We start from the raw sequence: 25,904 nt of genomic DNA, 5'->3' as shown, positions 1-25,904 counted from the left end.
GATGTCCAGGCAGAGCTTCAAGGAATCCTCAGAACCTTAGGCCCCCTGCAAAACCTTTCACCTGACTCCATCAACCTCCTGACCCCACCAACACCCCGCACCCCTACCTTCCTAAAATTCACAAACCCAATCATCCCGGCCGCCCCATTGTAACTGGTTACCAAGCCCCCACAGAACGTATCTCTGCCTACGTAGATCAACACCTTCAACCCATTACATGCAGTCTCCCATCCTTCATCAAAGACACCAACCACTTTCTCGAACGCCTGGAATCCTTACCCAATCCGTTACCCCCAGAAACCATCCTTGTAACCATTGATGCCACTTCCTTATACACAAATATCCCGCACGTCCAGGGCCTCGCTGCGATGGAGCACTTCCTTTCACGCCGATCACCTGCCACCCTACCTAAAACCTCTTTCCTCATTACCTTAGCCAGCTTCATCCTGACCCACAACTTCTTCACTTTTGAAGGCCAGACATACCAACAATTAAAGGGAACAGCCATGGGTACCAGGATGGCCCCTTCGTATGCCAACCTATTCATGGGTCGCTTAGAGGAAGCCTTCTTGGTTACCCAGGCCTGCCAACCCAAAGTTTGGTACAGATTTATTGATGACATCTTCATGATCTGGACTCACAGTGAAGAAGAACTCCAGAATTTCCTCTCCAACCTCAACTCCTTTGGTTCCATCAGATTCACCTGGTCCTACTCCAAATCCCACGCCACTTTCCTTGACGTTGACCTCCACCTGTCCAATGGCCAGCTTCACACGTCCGTCCGCATCAAACCCACTAACAAGCAACAGTACCTCCATTATGACAGCTGCCACCCATTCCACATCAAACAGTCCCTTCCCTACAGCCTAGGTCTTTGTGGCAAACGAATCTGCTCCAGTCCGGAATCCCTGAACCATTACACCAACAACCTGACCACAGCTTTCGCATCCCGCAACTACCCTCCCGACCTGGTACAGAAGCAAATAACCAGAGCCACTTCCTCATCCCCTCAAACCCAGAATCCCCCACAGAAGAACCCCAAAAGTGCCCCACTTGTGACAGGATACTTTCCAGGACTGGATCAGACTCTGAATGTGGCTCTCCAGCAGGGATACGACTTCCTCAAATCCTGCCCTGAAATGAGATCCATCCTTCATGAAATCCTCCCCACTCCACCAAGAGCGTCTTTCCGCTGTCCACCTAACCTTCGTAACCTCTTAGTTCATCCCTATGAAATCCCCAAACCAACTTCCCTACCCTCTGGCTCCTATTCTTGTAACCGCCCCCGGTGTAAAACCTGTCCCATGCACCCTCCCACCACCACCTACTCCAGTCCTTTAACCCGGAAGGTGTACACATCTTGGCTCAGTGTTACACCGTCCGGGTTATCTGGATACTTCCCACCAACACCAACCTATCCGAACTCCGGAGATGGGAACTTGCTCTTCAATATATCCTCTCTTCCCGTTACCCACCAGGCCTCAATCTCCGCTAATTTCAAGTTGCCGCCACTCATACCTGTCATTCAACAACATCTTTGTCTCTGCACTTCCGCCTCGACTGACATCTCTGCCCAAACTCTTTGTCTTTAAATATGTCTGCTTGTGTCTGTATATGTGTGGATGGATATGTGTGTGTGTGTGTGTGTGCGAGTGTATACCCGTCCTTTTTTCCCCCAAGGTAAGTGTTATATCCTAGCCAGTAATGCCACCCGAGCCCGCTGCCAAAAGGTTGGCAGCATCAAAGTCCGGACGCCGTCCGCATAAGCAGCGCCAGCGAGACAGGAAATCGCTTCTTAAGCGCTGGAGTCGCGAGCGCTAGGACAGTTCTGTATTTGCCGCTCAGTTGTATACTCGCCACCGAATTGTGTACTTGCTAGTCAGTTGTGTGTTCATTGCAGCAGAGTTGTTGTTTGTCGTCAGCCGACGCTGACCTAGCCGCTCCGACTCGAACTAGACAGATCTCGGTAGACACGGAGTTCACTATTGTGTTTCTGTATCTTCGTCAATAAAGATAAGTACCGACTTTTATTTAATCAGAGTGTTTGGGTTTTCATCTTTCTGTTCACTGTTCCAGCGGACCGGTCGGCCCGCTATTGAAAGTGTGGCGGTGACTTCGTAAGCCGTTTCTACAGCGAATTGTTTGTCGCTACGAACGCCGCCACAAAAGTAAGTCTTTCCGCTCCCGGGATTGGAATGACTCCTTACCCTCTCCCTTAAAACCCACATCCTTTCGTCTTTCCCTCTCCTTCCCTCTTTCCTGATGAGGCAACAGTTTGTTGCGAAAGCTTGAATTTTGTGTGTATGTTTGTGTTTGTTTGTGTGTCTATCGACCTGCCAGCGCTTTCGTTCGGTAAGTCACATCATCTTTGTTTTTAGATATATTTTTCCCACGTGGAATGTTTCCCTCTATTTTGTATATATATATATATATATATATATATATATATATATATATATATATATATATATATATATATATATATATATATATATATGTGTGTGTGTGTGTGTGTGTGTGTGTGTGTGTGTGTGTGTGTGTGTGTGTTCAGTAATCTAGATAAAAAATGAATAGTAGTGTCATATCTCAGTGAGAAACTTGAAACTTTCGGCACAGGACAGGAGCATGTAGAGGAACTCTGGCTCAGTATTTAAAAGAATAGTTGACCATGCAGTGGATAGATATCCATCCAGTAGAAGAGTTCATAATGGAAGGGAACCTCCATGGTATACAGTCAGTGTAAGGAAACCTCTAAAGAAACAGAGAGTACTGCATAATAGGTGTAAAACGAAGCATAGGCTATAGGCAGAGAGATGCTAATGAAACGCATTTGGCTGTGAAGAGAACAATGCGTGATGCCTTCAATGATGACCATATCAGAATATTATCAAATGCTCTTTCACAAGACCCAAAGAAATTCTGGTCGTATGTAAAGGCTATTAATGGTATCAAAGTTAGTGTCCAGATCCTCGCAAGTGAGACACAAATTGAATTTGGGGCTAACAAAGCAAATGCTGAAACGTTCAACTCCATTTTAAAATGTTCCTTTACAAAGGGAAACCCAGGAGAACCGCCCCAATTTAATCCCTATGGCACTGGAAACATGAATTAATTACATATTAGTGTCAGCTGAAATCGTTAAAATTGGACAAAGCTCCAGAGCCCGATGGAATCCCTGTCAGATTCTATACTGAATTTGCGGCTGAGTTAGCCCCTCTTTAAATTATAATCTATTGTAGATCCCTCGAACAAAAAAAAAACGTGCCTTTTTCTTGAAAAAAGGCACAGGTCACACCTGCCTACAAGAAGAGCTTCGGTAGTAGAAGTGATCCACAAAACTGCCATCCAGTATCCTTGAGACTGATTTGTTGTAGACTCTTAGAACATATTATGAGCTCAAACATTCGGAGGTATCTTGAACAGAACGTCCTCCTCAGTGCCAGTCAGCATGCATTTAGAAAACATCAACCATGTGAAACTCAACTTGCACTTTTCTCACATGACATACTGATAGCTTGGATCACGGCAATCGGGTAGAAGCGGCATTTCTTCATATCCAGAAAACATTTGACTCAGCAACATACCTACGCTTATTGTTAAAAGTATGATCATATGGAGTATCAAGTGAAATTTGTGACTGGATTGAGAACTTTCTGTTAGGGGTGACACAGCATGTAATCTCGGATGGAGAGTCATCGTCAGATTTAGACGCTACTTTGGGTGTGTCCCAGGCAAGTGTGTCGGGACCCTTGCTGTTCATTTTATATATTAATGACCTTTGCAGGCAATATTAATAGTAAAATCAGGATTTTTGCAGATGATGTAGTTATCTGCAATGAAGTAGTATCTGAAAGAAGCTGTATAAATATTCAATCAGATCTTTGAACATATAAAGAAAAGGGCAGCACGAATGGCGACAGGTTTGTTTAACCCGTGAGAAATTGTCACAGAGATACTGAAGTAAATGAACTGGAAGACACTTGAAGGTAGATGTAAACTATCCCGAGAAAATCTATTAACAAAGTTTCAAGAACCGTCATTACATGATGACTTAAGGGATGTACTACAATCCCCTACGTATCTCTCACATAGTGATCGGGAGGATCATATTAGAACAATTACTGCACGCACAGTGGCAATCCAACAATCATTCTTCCCGCTCTACATACATGAATGAAACAGGAAAAAAACCCAGTAACTGGTACACTGAGACGTACCCTCTCCCACGGACCTCACCATGGTTTGCAGAGTATAGATATACTGACAGGTTTTAGATAGATTATATAATGGTAAGACAGAGATTTAGGAACCAGGTTTTAAATTGTAAGACATTTCCAGGGGCAGATGTGGACTCTGACCACAACCTATTGGTTACGAACTGTAGATTAAAACTAAAGAAACTGCAAAAGGTGGGAATTTAAGGAGATGGGACCTGAATAAACTGACAGAGCCAGAGGTGGTAGAGAGTTTCAGGGAGAGCATAAGAGAACAATTGACAAGACTGGGGGAAAGAAATACAGTACAAGAAGAATGGGTAGCTTTGAGAGATGAAATAGTGAAGGCAGCAGAGGATCAAGTAGGTAAAAAGACGAGAGCTAATAGGAATCCTTGGATAACAGAAAAGATACTGCATTTAACTGATGAAAGGAGAAAATACAAAAATGCAGTAAATGAAGCAGGCAGAAAGGAATACAAACGTCTCAAAAATGAGATCGACAGGAAGTGCAAAATGGCTAAGCAGGGATGGCTAGAGGACAAATGTAAGAATCTAGAGGTGTATTTCACTAGGGGTAAGATAGATACTGTCTACAGGAAAATTAAAGATACCTTTGGAGAAAAGAGAACCACTTGCATGAATGTCAATAGCTCTGATGGAAACCCAGTTCTAAGCAAAGAAGGGAAAGCAGAAAGGTGGAAGGAGTATATAGAGGGTCTATACAAGGGCGATGTTCTTGAGGACAATATTATGGAAATGGAAGAGGATGTAGATGAAATGGGAGATATGATACTGTGTGAAGAGTTTGACAGAGCACTGAAACACCTAAGTCGAAACAAGGTCCCGGGAGAGGACAACATTCCATTAGAACTACTGATAGCCTTGGGAGAGCCAGCTCTGACAAAACTCTACCATCTGGTGAGCAAGATGTATGAGACAGGCGAAATACCCTCAGACTTCAAGAAGAATATAATAATTCCAATTCCAAAGAAAGCAGGGGTTGACGGATGTGAAAATTATTGAACTATCACTTTAATACGCCACAGCTGCAAAATGCTAACACGAATTCCTTACAGGCAAATGGAAAAACTGGTAGAAGCTGACCTTGGGGTAGATCAGTATGGATTCTGTAGAAATGTTGGAACACGTGAGGCAATACTGACATTACGACTTATCTTAGAAAATAGATTAAGGAAAGGCAAACCCACATTTCTAGCATTTGTAGACTTAGAGAAAGCTTTTGACAATGTTGACTGGAGTACTCTCTTTCAAATTCTGAAGGTGGCAGGGGTAAAATACAGGGAGCGAAAGGCTATTTACAATTTGTGCAGAAACCAGACGGCAGTTATAAGAGTCGAGGGGCATGAAAGTGAAGCAGTGGTTGGGAAGGGGAGTGAGACAGGGTTTTAGCCTATCCCCAATGTTATTCAATCTGTATATTGAGCTAGCAGTAAAGGAAACAAAAGAAAAATTTGGAGTAGGAATTAAAATCCATGGAGAAGAAATAAAAACTTTGAGGTTCGCCAATAACATTGTAATTCTGTCAGAGACAGCAAAGGACTTGGAAGAACAGTTGAATGCAATGGACAGCATCTTGAAAGGAGGATAGAAGATGAACATCAACAAACGCAAAACGAGGATAATGGAATGTAGTCGAATTAAATCGGGTGATGCTGAGCGTATTAGATTAGGAAATGAGACATTTAAAGTAGTAAATGAGTTTTGCTATTTGGGGAGCAAAATAACTGATGATGGTCGAAGTAGAGAGGATATAAAATGTAGACTGGCAATGGCAAGGAAGGCGTTTCTGAAGAAGAGAAATTTGTTAACATCAAGTATACATTTAGATGTCAGGAAGTCTTTTCTCAATGTATTTGTATGGAGTGTAGCCATGTATGGAAGTGAAACGTGGACAATAAATAGTTTAGAGAAAAAGAGAATAGAAGCTTTCGAAATGTGGTGCTACAGAAGGATGCTCAAGGTTAGATGGGTAGATCACATAACTAATGAGAAGGTATTGAATAGAATTGGGGAGAAGAGGAGTTTGTGGCACAGCTTGACTAAAAGAAGGGATCGTTTGGTAGGACATGTTCTGAGGCATCAAGGGATCACAAATTTAGCACTGGAGGGCAGCGTGGAGGGTAAAAATCGTAGAGGGAGACCAAGAAATGTATTTCGAAATTTGGGCTACAGAATGTATGGACAAATGACGGCAGGATAATAATTAAAACCGAAAACGGAAAGAGAAGTATCTGCAGCGTTAATGAACTCGAAAGCCTGTGCTGCCATTGCCAGTCTACATTTTATATCCTCTCTACTTCGACCATCATCTTGCTGCCACTAACCTGTATGTTATATTGTTTGCACTGTCAACCATAACTTAACTAATGTATTATCAAATTTTTCGTTTCTCCACATAACTATTTTTTTAATCTCTAATTGTTTTCTAATGTAATTCTGTTATTATTTGTATTATCAACTTTTCGTTTCTGCACATAACTATTTTCATCTCTAATTGTTTACTAATGTAATTTTGTTAATTATTACATAAGGCAGTCTCACTTCCATCTTTAATTAGCAACCCACCATCATACTTTAGTTGTTATCCTCATAAGTTCAATTAATATCACACTCTACCGTAACGTGCAGATTACTACCGTTGTGTTTAGCGAAATTCCTTCCCCTGCCAGCCCATGGCTACTTCCAGAACCGTTGCAGACCTCGCTGACCTTGGCCGCAGTTCCCGTTGCCTCCCCGTGGACCCATCCCCTTCCCCTCTCGGCTGCTCTTACTGCTCAGAACTGGGAGGACACTCCCTCACCCCCTCCCATTCACACGCCTTCCGCATTCCTCATGCCAGACCTTCTTGTCGCCGCTAACCACGACCCGCAAACATCTGTCGGCAGTCTCCTCGGGCAATCAACACCCGAGTGCGCCATGCAAATGTCCAACCTCTGCCAGCTCACTTCTCACGAGTTCAAATATATATTTCAGACTACTGATATACACGTAATACTTTTGTCAGAGACTTGGCTGAAAACAAGTATTCCTACAACTTCCGTAAACCTAGATGGCTATGTCTTTCTCAGGCACGACAGATGCAACAGACGAGGGGGCGGAGTAGGGGCGTACATACGCTCTGATTTGTCACCTACTGTACTACACACATCCGACAACAATGTAGATAAACAAGAGGAATATATGTTAATAGAGATCAAATCCCTTAACAGAAAGTGCTTAATATGTGTCCTTTACAAACCTCCTAAAGTAGGCGGGTTCGTCTGCTTCGAAACTGCCCTCTCTAGTCTCGAATCGTCATATGAACATGTAATTATAGCAGGTGACACTAACATTAATTTTTTGGGCAATAGTCCTTCCACTGGGAAATTTAAGAGGATGCTTTCTTCCTCAAATATGACGCTACTTCAGCTGGCACCTACTCATCACACGACTACCAGTCACACTTTCATAGATATATTCGCACCGAAATCTCCAAACAGAGTAATCCGCACCTCTCAAATATCTGCGCCTGGCATGTCTGCCCATGACATCATTTTCATGACTTATTCACTAGAATGTCCTAGAAAGAAACAAAAACTGTCTACATACCGAGACTTCAAACGCATAAATTTGCCTGAACTCGAAACTGAGGCACAAGAAATAGTTTGGGGGATGACCTCTACTCCCCTCATGGACATAAACGACAAACTCCAAGATTTCACTAACAAAATTACTCAACCATATGACAAATACGCTCCAATAAAGACCAGAAAAGTAAAAAAGGAAACCTGCACCTTGGCTGACTGATGAACTAAAACAGCTCATGAATCTCAGAGACGCTGCACATCGAGCATGCAAGATACACCCTACACCTGAAAATCACACTGTATACAAGCAGAAGCGAAACAAAGTCAGTCAAGCGGTGAGAAACGCTAAGCTCAGGCATGCTCGTACATGACAATAGATGTAGACCAGCTATCCTGTGGAAAAATCTCCGTAATCTCGGTTTAGGCAAAATAAAAGTCGCAGAAAATCCCATGGTCCCAGCTGAAGAACTAAACCGATTCTTCACATTACCTGCAACCACAATTGAACCACAAAAAAAAAAAAAAAAAAAAAAAAAAAAAAAAAAAACAGAGAATCATTGATTACTTAATGGGGATGAACGACTGTAGCAAAGAAAAATTCTATCTATGGCACATCACTTGCAATACTGTCAAAAAGCCATAATGCAGATTAGATCAGCATCTACTGGACATGATGGCATCACTATCCAGATGGTAAAACTTTTTATTGATCAACTACTGCCCTCTATAACAGACATTTGCAACGATTCATTAATCACAAGTGTTTTCCCTGAGGCCTGGAAACTGGGACAAATTAAGCCACTGTCTAAAAAGGACATCGCCACAGCACTCTCTGACTACCACCCCATCTGCCTTCTTCCTACACTATCAAAGGCCTTATAATATCTAGTCCGTGACCAGCTCACCAACTACCTAACAACTAACAACCTACTAGACGAATACCAATCAGGTTTCCGTAAACATCGAAGCACAACATCCGCACTGATAAAGGTGACAGATGACCTGAAACTTGCCATGGACAGACAAGAAGCGACTATCATTTGCTTCTTAGATTTCAGCAAAGCATTTGATACTGTCGACTTCGACATTTCACTAGCCAAACTTAGCGGTCTAAATTTTTCATCAAGTGCAGTGCAATGGTTTCGCTCATACATGACGTCTCGTCAGCAACACGTCCTGTCCGGTAATATAAAATCACAATGGCGGCAGGTAGTGTCAGGCGTTCCCCAAGTCTCAGTACTAGGTCCCATACTCTTCTCTCTGCCTGTCAATGATGTGTCATCGGTTCTGACTTACTGCAAATATCATATGTATGCTGATGACCTTCAGTTGTATCTAAGTGCGAAACCAAGCAATCTTAAGAAATCTATTGAAAACTTCAATACTGAGCTCGATGCACTATCAAAATGGGCACAGGACATAGGACTAAAACTAAACCCATCTAAAGCCCAAGCGGTACTTGTTGGTCACTCTAAGCTCATTAGCCCAAAACATCGGGAATCTGTACCATCTCTTATCCTAAATGGAACAAATATTAACTTCTCTCCCTCAGCAAAGAGTTTGGGAGTAATAATAGATGAAAATCTAAATTGGACAGAGCACGTAACTGCAGTGTGCAAAAAAGCATCAGCATCTCTTCATGTCCTACAAAAATATAAAAAACTCTTCCCTTTCGATCTGAAAAAAAAATTAGTACAAACGCTTATACTCCCAATCATTGACTACAGCGATATTATCCTACAAGGCCCCTCTCAGGGAAACTCGCGACTTCTGGAACTGGTCATGAATGCCTGCGTGCGATATATCTGTGACGTTCGACTTTTTGATCACATTTCACCAGCATATGCACAATTGTCCTGGCTGCGTGCAGACAACCGCAGAGATTTCCATACACTCTGTCTCATATACTGCCTTATAAATGCACACTGTCCCTCATATCTCTCCTCGCCCTTAACGTTTATGTCGGAACAACATGACAGAAACACACGTTCCCATCATAATAAAATCCTCTCTGTTCCACTGCATCGCTCAGTCACCTGCTCCAAGTCCTTTACAGTAGCGGGAACCCGGTTCTGGAATAACTTCCCTCGTTATGTTAGAGAACTTAAAAACATGTCCGGCTTCAAAAAACAGTTAATGACGTATCTACTTAAGCAACAGTGATGCCTTACTCTGTACACGAATGCACTTCACCTCATTACTTCCCTCTTTCCCCCTCCTTAAGTCTCCCTCCCCCAAAACTCGCTATACTAATAAACATCTACTTTACATACCAGGATATTAATGTACATCTCTCAAATCTTCATTACTATTGCCAATTTTTCTCATGTTTATCATTATTATTTGATTTTTTTACTGTTACTATTATTACTTTTATCATAATTTGTATGTATAGCAACTGTTGTAAAAATACTGCCAGTACTTACTTCATTAGGTCTTAGTCATTATTCTTGATTCATATTGTGACTAGAGTAATCTAATTTTCTTATTTAAAGTATTGTCATGATGTAACTCTGATGTGCGAAATGCTGCATGTGTGAAACACTGGTCCGATGTCAGAGAGGGTCTGATGGCCCTAATCTGATCAGGTTAAATAAATAAATAAATTATCCTCCTGAAAGTGACGGATAACGAAAAGTTTTATGTAGCAGTTCAGTTCAAGGCACTGTCGAGTTATGCCATTACAGAAATCGTAAGAAATAGTCCAACAAAAACCTTCAAGTGAAATTTCTTTTCTTTTCATTACATAGTTTTTTTAAAAATGCTCACCCCCATGAACCATGGACCTTGCCGTTGGTGGGGAGGCTTGCGTGCCTCAGCGATACAGATAGCCGTACCGTAGGTGCAACCACAACGGAGGGGTATCTGTTGAGAGGCCAGACAAACGTGTGGTTCCTGAAGAGGGGCAGCAGCCTTTTCAGTAGTTGCAAGGGCAACAGTCTGGATGATTGACTGATCTGGCCTTGTAACAATAACCAAAACGGCCTTGCTGTGCTGGTACTGCGAACGGCTGAAAGCAAGGGGAAACTACAGCCGTAATTTTTCCCGAGGGCATGCAGCTTTACTCTATGATTACATGATGATGGCGTCCTCTTGGGTAAAATATTCCGGAGGTAAAATAGTCCCCCATTCGGATCTCCGGGCGGGGACTACTCAAGAAGATGTCGTTATCAGGAGAAAGAAAACTGGCGTTCTACGGATCGGAGCATGGAATGTCAGATCCCTTAATCGGGCAGGTAGGTTAGAAAATTTAAAAAGGGAAATGGATAGGTTGAAGTTAGATACAGTGGGAATTAGTGAAGTTCGGTGGCAGGAGGAACAAGACTTCTGGTCAGGTGACTACAGGGTTATAAACACAAAATCAAATAGGGGTAATGCCGGAGTAGGTTTAATAATGAATAGGAAAATAGGAATGCGGGTAAGCTACTACAAACAGCATAGTGAACGCATTATTGTGGCCAAGATAGATACGAAGCCCGCACCTACTACAGTAGTACAAGTTTATATGCCAACTAGCTCTGCAGATGACGAAGAAATTGAAGAAATGTATGATGAAATAAAAGAAATTATTCAGATTGTGAAGGGAGACGAAAATTTAATAGTCATGGGTGACTGGAATTCGAGTGTAGGAAAAGGGAGAGAAGGAAACATAGTAGGTGAATATGGATTGGGGGACAGAAATGAAAGAGGAAGCCGCCTGGTAGAATTTTGCACAGAGCACAACATAATCATAACTAACACTTGGTTTAAGAATCATGAAAGAAGGTTGTATACATGGAAGAACCCTGGAGATACTAAAAGGTATCAGATAGATTATATAATGGTAAGACAGAGATTTAGGAACCAGGTTTTAAATTGTGAGACATTTCCAGGGGCAGATGTGGACTCTGACCACAATCTATTGGTTATGACCTGTAGATTAAAACTGAAGAAATTGCAAAAAGGTGGGAATTTAAGGAGATGGGACCTGGATAAACTAAAAGAACCAGAGGTTGTACAGAGATTCAGGGAGAGCATAAGGGAGCAATTGACAGGAATGGGGGAAATAAATACAGTAGAAGAAGAATGGGTAGCTTTGAGGGATGAAGTAGTGAAGGCAGCAGAGGATCAAGTAGGTAAAAAGACGAGGGCTAGTAGAAATCCTTGGGTAACAGAAGAAATATTGAATTTAATTGATGAAAGGAGAAAATATAAAAATGCAGTAAGTGAAACAGGCAAAAAGGAATACCAACGTCTCAAAAATGAGATCGACAGGAAGTGCAAAATGGCTAAGCAGGGATGGCTAGAGGACAAATGTAAGGATGTAGAGGCCTATCTCACTAGGGGTAAGATAGATACCGCCTACAGGAAAATTAAAGAGACCTTTGGAGATAAGAGAACGACTTGTATGAATATCATGAGCTCAGATGGAAACCCAGTTCTAAACAAAGAAGGGAAAGCAGAAAGGTGGAAGGAGTATATAGAGGGTCTATACTAGGGCGATGTACTTGAGGACAATATTATGGAAATGGAAGAGGATGTAGATGAAGATGAAATGGGAGATACGATACTGCGTGAAGAGTTTGACAGAGCACTGAAAGACCTGAGTCGAAACAAGGCCCCCGGAGTAGACAATATTCCATTGGAACTACTGACGGCCGTGGGAGAGCCAGTCCTGACAAAACTCTACCATCTGGTGAGCAAGATGTATGAAACAGGTGAAATACCCTCAGACTTCAAGAAGAATATAATAATTCCAATCCCAAAGAAAGCAGGTGTTGACAGATGTGAAAATTACCGAACTATCAGCTTAATAAGTCACAGCTGCAAAATACTAACACGAATTCTTTACAGACGAATGGAAAAACTAGTAGAAGCCAACCTCGGGGAAGATCAGTTTGGATTCCGTAGAAACACTGGAACACGTGAGGCAATACTGACCTTACGACTTATCTTAGAAGAAAGATTAAGGAAAGGCAAACCTACGTTTCTAGCATTTGTAGACTTAGAGAAAGCTTTTGACAATGTTGACTGGAATACTCTCTTTCAAATTCTAAAGGTGGCAGGGGTAAAATACAGGGAGCGAAAGGCTATTTACAATTTGTACAGAAACCAGATGGCAGTTATAAGAGTCGAGGGACATGAAAGGGAAGCAGTGGTTGGGAAGGGAGTAAGACAGGGTTGTAGCCTCTCCCCGATGTTGTTCAATCTGTATATTGAGCAAGCAGTAAAGGAAACAAAAGAAAAATTCGGAGTAGGTATTAAAATTCATGGAGAAGTAATAAAAACATTGAGGTTCGCCGATGACATTGTAATTCTGTCAGAGACAGCAAAGGACTTGGAAGAGCAGTTGAATGGAATGGACAGTGTCTTGAAAGGAGGATATAAGATGAACATCAACAAAAGCAAAACAAGGATAATGGAATGTAGTCTAATTAAGTCGGGTGATGCTGAGGGAATTAGATTAGGAAATGAGACACTTAAAGTAGTAAAGGAGTTTTGCTATTTGGGGAGCAAAATAACTGATGATGGTCGAAGTAGAGAGGATATAAAATGTAGGCTGGCAATGGCAAGGAAAGCGTTTCTGAAGAAGAAAAATTTGTTAACATCCAATATTGATTTAAGTGTCAGGAAGTCATTTCTGAAAGTATTCGTATGGAGTGTAGCCATGTATGGAAGTGAAACATGGACGATAAATAGTTTGGACAAGAAGAGAATAGAAGCTTTCGAAATGTGGTGCTACAGAAGAATGCTGAAGATTAGATGGGTAGATCACATAACTAATGAGGAAGTATTGAATAGGATTGGGGAGAAGAGAAGTTTGTGGCACAACGTGACCAGAAGAAGGGATCGGTTGGTAGGACATGTTCTGAGGCATCAAGGGATCACCAATTTAGTGTTGGAGGGCAGCGTGGAGGGTAAAAATCGTAGGGGGAGACCAAGAGATGAATACACTAAGCAGATTCAGAAGGATGTAGGTTGCAGTAGGTACTGGGAGATGAAAAAGCTTGCACAGGATAGAGTAGCATGGAGAGCTGCATCAAACCAGTCTCAGGACTGAAGACCACAACAACAACAACACTGTAAACAAAGTGGTCAACCATTTACATTGTTTTAACAGTAACAAATAGAAAATACTGAATTAATTTTAATGTCATATCTTAGTATACGGCCTGACCAGACACATTTCTTACAGAAATGAATGGGTAAAGGATGGAAAGATCTTGCTTGGAAAGTGTTCTTTCCAGTCAGCCAAATTTGTGAACAACTCATACAGTACATGGCCTTTATCGACTATGAGAAAATCTTTGATAAACTTAACAGAGTTAGAAAATACAAGTACAAAAGGAAATCTGTATGCGAGAACCATCTCTCAAGGAGTGAGAAAAGAGCCACCTTTATCACACACATTTTCAGTAGAAACACTGTACCCTACTGCTGTCTGCTTGTGTGGAATTCCAACTGCAATGCTATCTCGTGGCGAATTGCGGCGTTGCAATCCTTGAAGTTTCAACAACAGCCATGTAGAAGGTCAAAGCGCTGCATCCTGGGTGCAAATGTAACAATCAGCATCTGACTGACACGTGTCGGAAAATGGTCGTGGAACAGTGAGGCAAAATCAAGTTTCTAATTAAGTTGAAACGATTGATATGATGGAAAGTGTTTACGATAGTGATTCTTTAAATCATGCAAAAGTTTTTCGATGGTATTCTCTTTTTCGTGAAGGCAGGGAGGACATTAAGGATGAACCATGAGCATCAAAGCTGCGAACGAGTCACATGGACGAAAATGTCCAAAAAATCGCAGAAATAATTGCATCAGACCATTTTTTTTTACAACTCATCGAGTTTGTACCACACGTATATTCAGGGCATGAAAAACATGCCGGAGTCCAACACTGCTAAGACCTGTTACATGCTACCCTAAATGATACTGATTTCATGAAATCGATTGTAACTGGCGGCGAGACGTTTTTCAATACGAGCCTCTTACAAGGCAGCAGAGTACAGTGTTGTCGAGTCCATTGAGTCCATGGAAGCCAAAACCAAGGAAATTGCAATAGAAGAAGGAATAGGCTACACTGCTAACAGTTTTCTTTGAATCCAAAGAAATTATTCACAAGGACTTTGTACGAGAAGGGCAACTCACTAATTCTGGGATAAATAAAGTAACTAGCAGCAGGAAAGGCAGTTTGATTTGCAAAACAAGTAGTTATATGCTTGCTGTGACGGATGGCCACACAAACAAACATGTAATTCTGAGTATTATTTCGTATCCTCCATTGCTTGTGGGTGAGAATTGGTCAGATTCGTACCAAATACCAAGAGGTAGGTTCCTGGTTTGTCCTCCTCGTCATTGACCCAGACCACAAAGACTATGCATAAGTTTTGACGGAAAACGGATTGTAGTCCTGGATCACCCCCCCCCCCCTCCCCGCCCCCGTCATATTCGCCGGATTTGGCCTCAGCTGATTTCTGATTGTTCGCCAAAATTGATGTTGGCGCAATGTTACAACGCTGTTATGGGTATGCAAGAAAATTGCACTACAGTACTAAATGCAGTTCCAAAAAAGGACTAAAATAATTGTTTCAAAACACTTTTCAAGCAATTTCAGCTCTGTATCGATCAGGGAGAGTCTATTTTGAATAAATACAGTGATTTTCTGGACATTATCCCTGACTTCTATTTCTCACAGCCACAGCCATAACAGAACTGGGACACACTGTGTACATCGCTGATGTCTTAAATACATGGTAAAACAAAGTAGTGCACCATTATAAGCCCAATAATAATATTATGAATACTCTCTAGTTTGGAGATGATCAAACTATCTTAGGAGACTCCGAAGACAAATTACAGAGAGCAGTTTGGTCCTTACACAAAGTAACAAATGATTATAGTATGATAAGATTTAAAGACAGAACAAATATAATGGCACTCCATAGTCAGGACTATTTATGATCAAAAATAATAATTTACAATTAACCACGAGAAGAAATAAAGTTTCAAATTTCTCGGAAGTGAGGTCTCATATATTATGTCCAGTGATCACGAATTCAAATTGCAAAACTTTCAGCTGTTGGTAGGTACAGTAAATCACACATTCCTCAAAAAAATTGAAAAGAGACAGTAACTGCACTCTTTAATATGATGGCTGTACCAGAACTAATGTCTGGTCAGTGACTTGGATACTAACTGCTAATCAATGGAGTAGGATTGAAGCTCCAGAGATGAGACTCTTAAGATCACTAGCTGATTGCAAACTCAAAGGTCAGGAAAATGAAATGAATTTAGAAACGAACTGAGTGTCAAACGTATACTTCAGAATATAGAGGAATACACAAAGAAATGGCACGAACATATTCAATGCATGTCAGATGGATGAATACCTACATTAACATAAAAATTACGTCTCACGGGAGAAGAAATGTTGAGAGTGCTAAGAAATGGAAAGATCAGTTGAGTTGTACTGTATCTGAAATTAGAGTGACAAGATGTCCTAAATTAGAACTGTATATGATGATGTTAATGATGGCAATCTCAATATCACCATCTAGAGTCAGTTTGTAGGCAAGTCTCGTAAACAACTTGCAGCCCATTCACCCGAATACAATGCACCAATATCTGTACCCAACGCTAATCTCCAGCTTAACTGTATGTGTTAAATTCAGACATATCGATAGTCTACACAAAACTGCACATCATTCTTGAGAAGTACCAGAACTTCTATAAAAAACTGTACTGATGAAGCAAGACCGCAGAACATTCACAATGTACAGTCACATAAAACCTGGTTGCTAGCTGGCTGCAGCAGAGGCTAAGTCCAAGCCATTCACTTGAGATGCAAATAAAACTGGCCACCCCTCAGAACTGTTGAGTCCTGCCATCTGCACCATCTGGCAGCATTATAGATTGAGGAAGCATCTGGCAGCACTGTAGATTGTGGAAGTGACTGGAGGAGATGTCTTCTGTTTGAGCTGCTACAGTACTGAAACTGCTCGTGGTCGAGAGGTAAACGTTATGCAATGTAGATGTTGAGCTGCGAGTTTAAGTTTCCTCCTTCGTTTATTATTTAAACCAGATTTCGGTTGTCTGCTAAAGGTATCAGTCTGATGGAACCTTAAAGATATTATGCTTCACTTTTGAACCCACCAGTGGATCAGAAGAGATTCTCTCAGGTTTCGAGCGGATATCAGAAGTGGTAAAGGCTGCCAGTCTTGCTTGCAAGATGAAAGGAGAGCTGACCATTTGCAGCATAGTCGACAGGACCGATTGCGGACCTCTGACACAGAGCCGAGTGGAGGGCCTGAATCAGAGGCTCAGACGGTTTTGCGACCGTGTAGGCTGCAGGTTCCTCGACATGCACCAAAGGGTGGTTGGGTTTCGGGTTCCGCTGAATAGGTCAGGTGTCCACTATACGCAGAAGGCGGCTACACGGGTAGCAGGGGCTGTGTGGCGTGGACTGGGTGGTTTTTTTAGGTTAGAGGGTCTCGGGAAAACACAAGATGGGCTTCAGTCACAAAGGGTGCAGGCTGAACACAGGAAGAACATAGATACAGGAACCATTTGTATAACAGTTGTAAATTGTCGTAGCTGTGTTGGGAAAGTACCAGAGCTCCAAGCACTAATAGAAAGCACTGATGCTCAAATAGTTATAGGCACTGAAAGCTGGCTGAAGCCGGATTTAAGTTCAGCCGAAATTTTTGCGAAGAACCTAACGGTGTTCCGAAAAGATAGGCTAAACACGGTTGGCGGTGGCGTGTTTGTTGCTGTTAGAAGTAGTTTAACTTGTCGCGAAATTGAAGCAGATACTTCCTGTGAGTGTGTATGGGCAGAGGTTATTGTTGGTAACCAGAACAAAATAATAATTGGATCCTTTTACCGACCTCCCAGTTCAGATGATACAGTTCCTGAAAGGTTCAAAGAAAACTTGAGTTTGATTTCAAACACGTACCCGACTCATACGATAATAGTTGGTGGTGACTTTAATTTACCCTCGATATGTTGGCGAAAATACATGTTTAATTCCGGAGGTACGCATAAAATATCATCCGAAATTGTGCTAAACGCATTCTCTGAAAATTATTTCGATCAGTAAGTTCATGAGCCCACGCGAATAGTAAACGGTTGTGAAAACACACTTGACCTCTTAGCAACGAATAATCCTGAGTTAGTAACCTACTAACCAGCATCAAAAGGTTTATACGACATAAACTAACAAACGACGGAGCTGGTCCTCCTAGGTACACAAAACGGGCTCGAAACAACGAAACAAACATGCCAAATTTAAATAGACGCAAAATCCCCAAGATTGGCGATCCTTTACAGAAGCTCGAAACTTGGCGCGGAGTTCAATGCGAGACGCCTATAACAGTTTCTACAACGAAACTTTGTCTCGAAACTTGGTAGAAAATCCAAAGAGATTCTGGTCGTATGTGAAGTATGTTAGCGGCAAGAAACAATCAGTGCCTTCTCTGCGCGATGACAATGGATATACTGTCGAAGACAGTGCTGCCAAAGCAGATTTACTAAACAAAGCCTTCCGAAATGCCTTCACAAAAGGAGACGAAGTAAATATTTCAGAATTCGAATCGAGAACAGCTGCCAACATGAGCAACGTAGAAGTAAATATCCTCGGAGTAGTGAAGCAACTCAAATCACTTAATAAAAGCAAGTCTTCTGGTCCAGACTGTATACCAATTAGGTTCCTTTCGGCGTATGCTGATGCATTAGCTCCATACCTAACAATCATATACAACCGTTCGCTCGACGAAAGATCCGTACCCAAAGACTGGAAAGTTGCACAGGTCACACCAATATTCACAAAAGGTAGTAGGAGTAATCCACTAAATTACAGGCCCATATCGTTAACGTCGATATGCAGCAGGATTTTAGAACATATATTGTGTTCGAACATTATGAATTACCTCGAACGAAACGGTCTATTGACAAACAGTGAACATGGATTTAGAAAACATCGTTCCTGTGAAAAACAACTAGCTCTTTATTCACATGAAGTGCTGAGTGCTATTGGCAAGGGATTTCAGCTCGATTCCGTATTCCTGGATTTCCGGAAGGCTTTTGACACTGTTCCATTCAAGCGGCTTATAGTGAAATTGCGTGCTTACGGAATATCGTCTCAATTATGTGACTGGATTTGTGACTTCTTGTTATAGAGGTCACAGTTCGTAATAATTAATGTAAAGCCATCGAATAAAACAGAAGTGATTTCAGGCGTTCCCCAAGGTAGTGTTACAGGCACTTTGCTATTCTTTATCTATATAAACGATGTGGGAGACAATCTGAGCAGGGCCGTCTTCGGTTGTTTGCAGATGACGCTGTCGTTTATCGACTAATAAAGTCATCAGAAGATCAAAACAAACTGCAAAACGATTTAGAAAAAATATCTGAATGGTGCGAAAAGTGGCAGTTGACCCTAAATAACGAAAAGTTTGAGGTCATCCACATGAGTGCTAAAAGGAACTCGTTAAACTTCGGTTACACGATAAATCAGTCTAATCTAGAAGCTGTAAATTCAATTAAATACCTAGGTATTACAATTACGAACAACTTAAATTGGAAGGAACACACAGAAAATGTTGTGGGGAAGGCTAACCAAAGGCTGCGTTTTATTAGCAGGACACTTAGAAAATGGAACAGACCTACTAATGACTGACTGCCTACACTACGCTTGTCCGTCCTCTTTTAGAATACTGCTGGCGGTGTGGGATCCTTACCAGGTAGAACTGAAGGAGTACATCGAAAAAGTTCAAAGAAGGGAAGCACGTTTTGTATTATCGCGAAATATGGGAGAGAGTGTCACAGAATGATACAGGATTTGGGCTGGAAATCATTAAAAGAAAGGCGTTTTTCGTTGCTACGGAATCTTCTCAAGAAATTCCAATCACCAACTTTCTCCTCGGAATGCGAAAATAGTTTGCTGACACCGAATTACATAGAGAGGAACGATCACAAAGATAAAATAAGGGAAATCAGAGCTCGTACGGAAAGATATAGGTATTCATTCTTTCCGCGCGCTATACGAGATTGGAATAATAGAGAAGGTGGTTCGATGAACTCTCTGCCAGGCACTTAAATGTGATTTGCAGAGTATCCATGTAGATGTAGTAATAGCAAAACATTCCAGAAACATTTCTGCAATAGAACATGTGGCTGCGTCAGAATCAGAGTAGTTCATGCTCGAGAGTTTCCTTGCCTTATAACTGATTGTAGTTTGATTTTTCTCATGAATTAACTCCCATAAACCGAGTCTATACTGTGCAGTTACACAACATGTTTAGGTGGCTATGAGTGTAACTGTGAATTGTAATTTTCTTATTTTAACTTCTAGTATTTGTCTTGTAGTTGCGAATTGGATTTTGCATACTTACATCTTATGGACACAGTTTAAATGTTACAAAATAGAGATTCTAGAGGAAAAGGTCTCACATTTACGACAAGTTGTTCGCTTTAGGTTTAATACAGGGGTGATGTCAGTAGAGGCAGCTTGAAATATTTGTATCATGTAGGGGTGAAAGCTTTGAAGGAATGACAACAGAAAAGGTTGTCCTTATTTCAAGAAAGTCCGTTCTGCCGTGAATGCTTTTCCAGTGAGTCTCAGTAGCTGACATATATGATGAATTACGACCATTTAACCTATGTGCGACATTTGCATTCGATAGGTAAGATTCACTATTGGATGTAGAAGTAGCCTTCTGCATGCTCCAATTCAAAGTAATGAAAATTAAAGAGATGACTGATACTTTATTTTCGCTTGAACATCATCAGTTCGCTCACTGCACGTTCTTGTGCAATATTGTTACAGGCGACGAGCTGTGAGGCCTTTGTGTTAAGTTGCCAAGAAGAAATTAATGAATAAGACCTAATAAAAGACTTATACTCAAACAAAGGGCAGTGTGAATATAATATTTGGCACCTGGTGGGGCAAATAGGGTGTTGTGCATTACTAACTCCTTCCCTGGGCTGCACACTTCGGAGCTAACATTTGTTGATAATAGCTGAGACATCTTTCAGTCACTGTGCAAGAAAAACGACAAATAAGTGTTGCTATTATGTGATAAGACACTATGCTCATTTCACAACCAGAATTATCCAGGGGTTTGTTAGGGATGTCATGACTCATGCACTTATTCTTCTGATCTTTCACTCTCAAATGTTTATTTTTATCCAACAACCACCAGGAAAATACCTTCCCAGACGAAAACGCATGTCAAACCTGGATTGATGATATCTTTAATCCCAAAAGAGTCAGTAAACTGCCTAAACATTATTACTGTTTCAGTTGATTTCTGATAATATATGGCTGATAATTGATTTCTGTTTTTTCAGTAAACTATTAGAAAAACATTATTAAAATATGCATTGTACTAATACAAATTAATTAGAGCTTATCACAATAATCTTATGAAGTAGGTCTAATTTAATAAAAAAAATTAGTATCTGTAGTACAAGTGTGCCTAAATCGGCACAAACTAGTATCCATGCAGTATTATGTATTTTGGACTTTGAAATGGCCTGTATTTACATCCTGTGGTATGTCATATTCAAGTAGTATGGAAATGTGGCAGTTGGGGGTGGATGCATAAAGAAACCTAGTCAACAAATTATTCAGTCCCACTGAAATTAGGCATTCACAAAAAGTAAAAATTATGCAGTCATAAGCAGAAAATGGCATTCTCAAGTGTGCAGTTAAATGTAAACACATACTCCGCCCACAGACCCTAGTGGGCCCCTAGGTGCCGACCGGCCGTATGTCATCCTCTGCCAATGGCATCATAGAATGCGTTGTGGAGAGAGTCGAGTCAGCACATAGCTCTCCCGCCACTGTCAGTTTTTGTGACCTGGAGCTGCTTCTGCTCGATCCAGGAGCTCCTCAGTTGGCATCACAAGACTGAGTGCACTACTTTCCAATTCTCTCACCAAGGACAAATCAATAGCAGCACTGGGAATCAAACCCGGCTCCTGTGCACGGCAGTCAGCCACGCAGACCACTCTGCTACGGAGGTAAGTTTGCACCTGTACACTGTGGGGTATTAGAAGTAACCAGAGGAAGCGATTTCCTTACCGATTCTCGATCTGGCTGCTTGTAGCTCCCTCACAGAACCGGAAAAAAGCTGGCCTCCATCAAGTTTGGAACAAACAGCCAATGCAGCCTTTAATCCTACCATTACCAACAAATTTCTATAAATGCGTACTATGTATTACAACGGGTGATGGGTGTGTGGTACCTTATGCCCATCACAAAAGAATTTGAAAGAAATTCGTTAATTGCTGGTAACTTTTGTTAACTGTATACTTTTTAAACAGGTAACGATACATAATAAGTGTCCAGAACCTGAAAATACGCTTTAGCACAATCTTAGCAATACCAACGCATTTTCCGTAATGCCTGTACCGTGTAGAGAGGTACTTTATGACCAATAGAAAAAAATTAAAAAACGCAAATTTCGTTAACTGTCGTTGACTTTTATTCACAATTCACAACATACTTCTTATAGATATGTTGTTGTTGTGGTCTTCAGTCCAAAGACTAGTTTGGTGCAGGTCTCCATGTTAGTCTGAGCCTCTTCGTTGCCGAATAACAATTGCAACCAACATTCTTCTGAATATACTTACTTTATTCATCTTTTGGTCTCCATACACGTCTTTTACCCCTCCTCCCCTCCCCAGCACTTCCTTCCAATACTAAAGTTTTGATCCTTTGATGTCTCAGAACGTGTTCTATCAACTGATCCCTTCTTTTGGTCATGTTGTGCCACAAATGTCTTATCTCCCCAATTGTATTCACCACTTCCGCATTAGTTACATGATCGACTGATCTAATCTTCAGTATTCATCTGTACCACGAATTTCATAAGCTCCTATGGTCCTTTTATCTAATCTGTTTATCGTCCATGTTTTGCTTACATACGTGGGTACATTCCTGACAAGCACCTTCAGCAAAGACTTCCTAACAGTTAAATCTATACTGGATGTTAACAAATTTCTCTTCTTCAGAAATGCTTTTCTTTCCATTGTCACTCTATATTTTACATCCTCTCTGCTTCAGTTATTTTGCTGCCAAATAGCAAAAGTCATTTACTATTTTAAGTGTCTCGTTTCCTCGTGCGTTCCTACATTTCTCTGGAATCCAAACTATCTTCCCTGAGGTCAGCTGTCAGCAACTGCTTCCTTTGATATTGGAATTACTACATCCTTATTGAAGTTCGATGGTATTTCGCCTGTCTCATACATCTTGCACATGGAAGAGTTTGTCGTTGCTGGCTCTCCCAAGGCTATCAGTAGTTCTGACAGAATGTTGTCTATTCCCGGGGCCTTTTTTTGACTTGGATCTTTCTTCTCACAGTACCATTCTCCCATCTCATCTTCATCTACGTCCATTCCCGTTCTATAATATTGCTTTGAACTTCATCTCCCATTTATAGACCCTCTTTATATTCCTTCCAGATTTAAGCTTTCCCGTATTTGCATAGGACTGGTTTTCCATCTGAGCTCTTCTTATTCATACAGCTGCTTCTCTTTTCCCCAAAGGCCTCTTTGATTTTCCTGTAGGCGGTATTTATCTTTCCTCTAGCGAAATATGCCTCTCAGTCCTCACATTTCCCCACTACCCATTCCTGATAAGGCGTTTTGCACTTCCTGCCAATCTCATATTTTAAACATTTGTGTTCCCTTTCGTCTGGTTCATTTACAGCATTTTTAAATTTTTTCCTTTCATCAATTACATTCACTATCGAAGGATTTCTACTGGGCTTTGCCTTTTTACCTATTTGATCCTCTGCTGCCTCACTATTTCACTCTTGAAGCTACCCATTTTTCTTTCACTGTATTCCTTTCCACTGTTAAGATATATGTGTAAGTTGGGTTCTGAACCTTAAAATTTGAGTATAACATTTGTTGTGAAAAGTGGCATTCGCTACTAAGACTTAAATTTGTGGGAAAAGTTTTACTGAAAAATTTAAAACAAATAGAGAATATAGTACAAGAAATCATTAAATAATGTAAATGTTTTTTATCTTTAAAATATAAAACACAAAGCTAAACTGTAATAGTCTCGAAAGGTGGGCATAAAGTATCCGCCCCACCTTGGTATTGTGCCAGTGAATTTACAGAACGACCCAGTTTATAGTCTCAGTTCCGATTAGGTGCGTTACTTTGAAACTGAAGCATTCAGGTACTGATGTTATCTCCTGGATTCCACTCTGTTTGCAAATTTTCATCGTTATTCGTTAGCTTCTATGTCCTAAGAAACGAAAGATATTAAGATCAGTCTCTTTACAACAAATCCAAAAACTTATCTTCTTTTTACTATTTTCTGTCTGCTGTATTGTAAGTCGTTACTTTTGCTCATTATTCAATCTTCGCCTGTATTTTTTTTTCATCGTATCCTAAATGTATTTTAGTACAGATTATTCTCGTGGGTTTATTCCAATTTAATCAAAAACACCAGCGATGTGAAATAAAATTAATTCTGTACATGTATACGAGGATTTTTCCTTTTAAGTATTGCTCATCGTTTCCTGTGACAGTGATTTCCTTTTCTGCTTGCCTAGTCCGTTTAAAATAAATGGTTCAAATGGCTCTGAGCACTATGGGACTCAACATCTGAGGTCATAAGTCCCCTAGAACTTAGATCTACTTAAACCTAACTAACCTAAGGACATCACACACACCCATGCCCGAGGCAGGATTCGAACCTACGACCGTAGCAGTCCCGCGGTTCCGGACTGCAGCGCCAGAACCGCACGGCCACCGCGGCCGGCAGTCCGTTTAATGATTGAAAATTCTGATTCGCGTTGCTTCTTTCGCCACCTCACTTTCTCCGACAACAAATACTACTGGCAGGTAGGAGAATCGTTGCGTAGTGGCACTCCTCAAAACTTTCCTCATTCGTAATGGAGGAATGGGTCATGTACATTCGATGTAAAAAGACGTTTGCTCATCTGTAAGGTAACTGTGGGAGTAAGAACTTTCTTTTCACGCATTTTCTGATGCCACTGGATACGATTGGATATTTATAATTTCCGACAGACTCTGTAGTCTCCAACACTCTCTTTACAAACAGTATACTGTTAGTCATAAATGACTAAAAACGCAGTACCTTTAGAGAAAAGATGAACAACATAATCGTGAAATTTGGGAATATTTTGGTGTATATACTATGAAAAATAGGTCAGGGGGAGACATGCAATGTTATACTTAGTTATTTCGATCCGTAACTAGCCGGTCTCCACGCATGCTGTACTAGGACTGAAATAATAACACAGTTAAACAATAAAATCGCGAAGTTGCCACTCTAGGACGAACAGAAGCATTAGCACAGCACTTCTAAGCGAAATGAAATATTAACATCGACATGAAACACGCCGTGAGTATATGTTTTCTGCTCTTACTTGTCTTTCCCGTTGGTGCTACAGAATAACCCTTTCATTTGAGATGATGGGCTGATAGGCAAAAACGACTGTACAACGATCAACACACAAGTGTGTACTTACCGCTCATAACACAGGCAAGGCACGTTTCTCACGATAACCCGGTGCTGCTGACGTGTTCGTTCTTCCGCTCTAGCGGCGCGCTACTGCTCAGCGACTGTCATAGAAGTCGAGGAAGCAGGTTTTTTTCGCAACCGCCAGTGCAGCCAACCCAGACAGCTTATCCAGTGCAGCGATATCAGCATCTAAGGCATGACAAAACAACTACGTCTTATCGCTTCAGTGTCGCTAAAGGAATGAAATCTATTTTGACAATTAAATAACCTGAAGCTTTTGTGCATAATGATGCACACATCGTCGGCTCCAGGTAATTTAGCGCCTAGGGTAGGCCTATGTAGGGTATCTTACCCTCAATCTCTCAGCCTTCAGTCGCTGTAAACTCTGTAATAGTATTGCATTGTTTAGGAAGACGCAACAACAGTTTTATGCAGATGTGTCAAAAATGGGTAGTAAGTAATTGTATGAAGCTTTAACTACGGTATATTAAAAGCGGAACAGCAGAAGTACAGCAAATTAACGAAGTGTCAGAGTGATGGATAGTCAAAAAACAGCAGTAATAAGGAATGATGACTAACAACTATGTGACAGTACAACTGCTTTACCACATAT

At 41.1% G+C, this 25,904-nt stretch overlaps 1 protein-coding gene across 2 annotated transcripts in view; it reads right to left on the bottom strand.

The window, feature by feature from the left end:
* Positions 1-25,395, bottom strand: part of LOC126475377 (cyclic GMP-AMP synthase-like receptor) — a 353,607-nt gene extending 328,212 nt beyond the window's left edge. For both annotated transcript variants that reach the window (XM_050103201.1, XM_050103202.1), the window contains exon 1: positions 25,299-25,395. In XM_050103201.1, coding sequence (XP_049959158.1) covers positions 25,299-25,305 — 7 coding nt within the window. In that variant the 5' untranslated portion in view covers positions 25,306-25,395. The remainder of the gene's footprint in view (positions 1-25,298) is intronic.
* Between the last annotated feature and the right edge of the window lie 509 nt (positions 25,396-25,904).

Source organism: Schistocerca serialis, chromosome 4, assembly GCF_023864345.2.
Source record: "Schistocerca serialis cubense isolate TAMUIC-IGC-003099 chromosome 4, iqSchSeri2.2, whole genome shotgun sequence".
Taxonomy (NCBI): Eukaryota; Metazoa; Arthropoda; class Insecta; order Orthoptera; family Acrididae; genus Schistocerca; species Schistocerca serialis.
The sequence above is the reverse complement of the archived record's forward strand: the minus strand, read 5'-3'. Positions and strand labels throughout refer to the sequence as shown.